We start from the raw sequence: 5,000 nt of genomic DNA on the forward strand, positions 1-5,000 counted from the left end.
TCTCTCAAGTTTAATTCCCGCTGAAATACTTCTGTGTCAGGTTTAATAAATGCACTTGTGCAATCAATAAAATAAATATGTCGTTCAGTTTTGCTTTTCACTTGAGGTTTATCTCACCAACGTAATCGGAATAGCAGTGACATTCAAAATAAATATAACGTCAGATGTGTGGGTTATTGAAGTCTCGCTCGTGATAGTGTTTCCTCAAAAAAAATCACAGGTTTATGTACATGTCATCAGTTAAGTACTATCGCATTCTAACCATCACGTCTAAAAGGCTGATTTTATTTTTTCACAAAGACGCAGATGCTTTGTTTGCACGCGGTACACATTGGTGATATCTTGAAATAAAGGGACATGAATATTGAATATTTATTTTGAATTTGTTTCAATCGAATAACACGTAAAGTTTGGAGTTTGTCTCATCCTTGGGTTCTTGAGTAAGAAACCGAGGAATATGGTCGTCCCAATCTGCAACGTTAGACTGGAAGAATTAACCAAATTAGCAAACCTTCGTGAAGGGTTTTTGATGTCTCTTTGTATAATGAATTTTGTGTTTTCCATAACTGCGGTACTTGGGAATCTCCTTGTCATTTGCGCTTTGTGGAAAGCCTCGTTGATACCAAGAAGTTTGAGAAAACTGTTTCTCAGTCTTGCTTTTTCTGATCTCTTGGTTGGAGTGCTCGTCCAGCCAATGCATGTCTCAATCATCGCAGTAATTCTACATATGGAAGCTGATGGCAATAACAACACCGAGTTCTTCTGCCCGATTATTGTCACTGTTTATTTATTCTCTGCGTACCTTTTTTCTGGGGCATCCTTCTTATCCATCGTGGCTATTGCAGTTGACCGCCTGCTGGCTGTATCCCTTCATTTACGATATCACGAATTTGTCACAAGTAAACGAATGAACGTTGTCCTGGCGCTGTTGTGGTCGACCAGTTTTCTCATCACGTCGATTTATATCTCTCTTCCCAAATACAACGACATCGTAGCAGTGGTTCTTGAGGTTTTCGGAATTTTGGTGACAAGCGCCGCCTATTTTCGTATCTACAAAATTGCACGGTATCATCAAAATAAAATTTATAGCCAATTCCAGATTGCAAAGATGAATGCTTCAGAGAGGCAAAACATAGCACAGGTTAGGGTTGCAACTCTAAACACATTTTTCATTTTTGCTGTGTTCTTTGTATTTTACACGCCAAATGTCGTTTGTGGCATTCTGTTGGGTATTTCCCACGATAATATGTCACATATAGTATCTTTTTATATCACGATTTTCGTTATTTACCTCAATTCGTCAATAAATATCGTGATTTACTGCTGGCGATTTCGTGAAATCCGTGACTTTGCCAAAACCACGTTAAAGAAGATTTTACCATTAAGTGAACATGAACCGATTCAAAAGACTGTAACTGTACAGAGGAAAAACGCAGTGATAGAACATCTCCTTTGAAGCAGTGACAACAAACTTCCCTAAGTTACTGAGATGTTCCATTAAGTATGATAAATAGCGGGGAAGATCTCTCCAGAGGTAAACAGACAGCCTCCATAAGTCTTGAAAGTTTAATTGGGCCCGAGATGGCACAAAGATAGCCGACGAATCTGTCATTCGATAAAATGAAAGCTCTGAAAGTGTCAATGAATCTGATTTGGCTTATATGTACCCACTGGAATGAATCCTCCTAAAATGAAGTATTCAGATTAGATTAGATTAAAAAGTTTGACAACGATACAGGCGTAGAGACGAGTATGTTCAGTTGCTTCTTCTGGTGGTTACCCACTCAGATGGCTTTCTGCTGGCGGTGCGTCACTTTCATATAATCATGTTGTTTCGAGCTGGGTATGGTTAGCGCCTACCGTTAAATTCTATCAAACCCAAAAGACTGACATGGTCATTACTATTTGTAAGTTTGTATACAGCGTATTGGGCGTATCAGTAAAACTACAAATGTTTTATGTGGTTATTCTACCGATTCTTATCTATAGCGGGGACGGCGGAGCGTATTTTGCATTGGGGGCTAACAAGCAAGCGCAGGGCTTTTGGGGGAACTCTCCGCCCGAAAAGTTTGAAATCTTGAAGTTCGGAAATGCTACTTTCAACATTCTTGACGAGATTAAAAAAAAACATAAACGAGGATCAACTGTAAAATGACAGATGTTTTACTTCTTAAGTTACGTCACTTATCGACGCCGTGTTGGCGGATGAAAACAAAAGATCCCTCAGTAGCTTCCATTTATCTTCCAGGCATTTGTACATCACACCATTATCACCTCGGTCTCAAACCACCTATTGTCGTCCTCTTTGGCATTTTTGCTTGGCAAGTGATTAAAGAAAGTCGGTGCACATGTAAGGAAGGCACTTTAGAGCGTGTCACAAATAGGCGGTCTTTTTTCACATTTCATACGGCGACTTTTTGTTTGATTGCTATATTTTTACTACTTTATTTTTTGGAGTTCCCGGATGTAAACTAAAGTTTGCCACCAAAATTTGCTATGATCAAGGTTAGCAATATTGTTTTTCTGCTGTCAAAGACTGCCAAGTTCGGGGTCTTTCTTTTTGTTTTGTTTGAAGACGTGTGATCGACACTGGAATCAAGAACTTTTCTTTATCGCTATGACGTATTTTACACTGCTGCAAATCCCTTTGGCTGTTTTTGGCCAAATAAGTTCCTAGACTCCCTTTCATAGTCAACTCTTCTGTTTGCGCTGACTGCAGCCTCACACCACAGTAGTCTCTTGGGGTGACTTTCTGATTAGTGAATACTTCCATTTCACAATCGTTCTTTTCGGTGATGGCTTCTTCGCTTTCATGGCAGTTTCTTCGTTTTCCATCTGATCTTTACTTTTTGCGCGTGATTTCCGTCGACGCCAAAGTAATATCACGAGTCCAAGAACAATGACAGTAAACACCAGACTTCCCACAGTGGCCCCTACATACACTTGCCAATCTGTTCTTATTGCCATTGCATCTGTAAGGACTGGAAATAATGCGATGTTGGAAATGGTCACGGCCACTTTTCAATACTATTGTAGTTATCTATTTAAAGACCTACCTTCAACCGACAGGCTTGACGACCGTTTGTTTTTGTTAAGGAATTCCCGAAAGGGGACTCCCACATAAAAAGGACGGGAGTGCTCGTCGTACCTTTTAGGTGTTAAAAAAGCGGTTTTGGTACCTCTTAGGGTGGTCAGCCTCAAAAGGTCCACAGCGGGAGCTTAAGGACGGTGCCTAATATTGTTACTGCGGTTACGTTCTGCGCGTCTCGAGATACTCGGATTTCCTATCGGTGATGCTTACCAATACAGGGATATTTTTGCGCGATTTAAAATTATGCAGAGAAAGTAGGTCTCAGTAACTACCATTGGTATCCAAAAAGAAAATTGGGGGTAACCATGCATTTTTCAGAAAAAATTAAGCTTCAATTTGAGAAAGAACGCCATACCTGGCTTTGTAATTTAAAGCTTTTTACAAATGTTGTTCATGAATTATCTTTGAAAAATGGGTGGTTAGCCCCAATTTTCTTTTTCGATTTCAATAACACTTGTTAAGATCTACATTTCCCGCATAATCATAAACCGGGGCAAAACTACCTTTGAATTACTAGGCACCGTCCTTAAGTGATACCTTTTAGGGTACTGAGCCGAAAAATTATGAAAGGAGACATTTGATGATTAACTATTTTTTAATTTTGTCTAATTAAAACCCATAATTTGGTACCTCTTAGGGGTTCTTTTCGAAATGTCCGACGAACACCCCCGTTTTTTTTTTATATGGGATTCCCCACCACCGGGATGGAAATTCGCATTGCTTATCGTAGCGATCTAATTGGATGAATTTCAGCTTTGGCGGAATTTTATACATGAAAATTGTTCCGTGACACGCAATGCCTGCCGGTTGAAGGTGGGCCTTTAAGGCATACTTTTTGTCATTCACAGGTGTGTTGACAGATGATTAAAACGAAGAGGTTAGTGCCTAGGAAATTGTAGTGCTACATCGGTGTGAGAGTTAAACACGAACGCTTCGTTTTATCAAACGAGTTGATAACCGTCGAATATACTATTACCACTATGAAAGATTGAATGGTTCACTTGTCGAGCATTAGGCCTTTATCAGAGCTCTAACAAAGAGCCATTTAACCTTATTTTCTTCCAGTGACTTAATGCAAGATAACACAAGTAATGGCTACCGAGGTTTCTCCGGGACTACTCCAATTTTCCCCTTTTCGTAAAAACCATTATTCTCCTATTCCCATTTGTGCTGAAACGCACGGACACGTTTAAACAAAGCTTTTGCATTTTCGGAGCGTCTTGGTGACACTATGATCGGAAAGCAGCTAATTAGTTACTTCATATGTATGACATAAAATTCAATCCTAAGGCCCGTTTTAAACGTTGCATTTTACATGTGCCGAATCTAATGCAAATGAGAAAAATCTATTGTCTTCGCTCATTTGCATTAGATTCGGCACATGTAAAATGCGACGTTTAAAACGGGCCTAAGTTATTAAAACCAGATAGGGGCCAAATATTTACCTCTTGAACAAACGGGTTCGCTGGCGTTCCATTTCCCTTCCTCGTTGCAAAATAAAACGCTTTTTCCTTCAACTATGTAGCCTTCATTACAGTGAAAACTATACGTGCTCCCTGAGGAAAACCCATTTCCAGTGACACGTCCATTTTCTAAGGTTTTGTTCAACTCTGGGCAATCTATAAAATGAAAATGACCGTTTTGCACTTCATCGCTGCGATTGCTTGCAATTATTCTTTGAAATTAAAGCTAAGTTAAACATCACTCTGTGCTAGCCAAAATATTGAACCTTGTATTATAGACTCCTCGTATCTTATCATTTTTTCCAAATAAAGGAAGTATGAATGTTCCTTATTGGATTTAAAGCCATGTCACTGATGCCAGTCAATCGCCCATGGTGGTAAGCAATCTTGTTTAGATAAATTGATAACTACCTTTTTGACAAACAGGAACAGATCCATTCCATCTT

General features: G+C 39.4%; 2 protein-coding genes across 2 annotated transcripts in view; one reads left to right on the forward strand and one right to left on the reverse strand.

Annotated features, from left to right (window-relative positions):
* The window catches only part of LOC137992840 (adenosine receptor A3-like), a 2,570-nt gene extending 568 nt beyond the window's left edge, over nt 1-2,002 (forward strand). Inside the window, exon 1 of the mRNA XM_068838377.1 lies at nt 1-2,002. This exon is cut by the window's left edge and continues 568 nt beyond it. Within this exon, the coding sequence (XP_068694478.1) occupies nt 458-1,456 (999 nt within the window). The 5' untranslated portion in view covers nt 1-457 and the 3' untranslated portion in view covers nt 1,457-2,002.
* A 140-nt stretch (nt 2,003-2,142) lies between these two features.
* The window catches only part of LOC137992839 (uncharacterized), a 37,629-nt gene continuing 34,771 nt past the window's right edge, over nt 2,143-5,000 (reverse strand). The window contains exons 26-28 of the mRNA XM_068838376.1: nt 4,966-5,000; nt 4,537-4,710; nt 2,143-2,981 (exon numbers count right to left, since the gene is read on the reverse strand). The exon at nt 4,966-5,000 is cut by the window's right edge and continues 139 nt beyond it. Of these exons, the coding sequence (XP_068694477.1) occupies nt 2,722-2,981; nt 4,537-4,710; nt 4,966-5,000 (469 nt within the window). The 3' untranslated portion in view covers nt 2,143-2,721. The remainder of the gene's footprint in view (nt 2,982-4,536; nt 4,711-4,965) is intronic.

The sequence above is a fragment of the Montipora foliosa genome, chromosome 2 (assembly GCF_036669935.1).
Source record: "Montipora foliosa isolate CH-2021 chromosome 2, ASM3666993v2, whole genome shotgun sequence".
NCBI lineage: Eukaryota > Metazoa > Cnidaria > Anthozoa > Scleractinia > Acroporidae > Montipora > Montipora foliosa.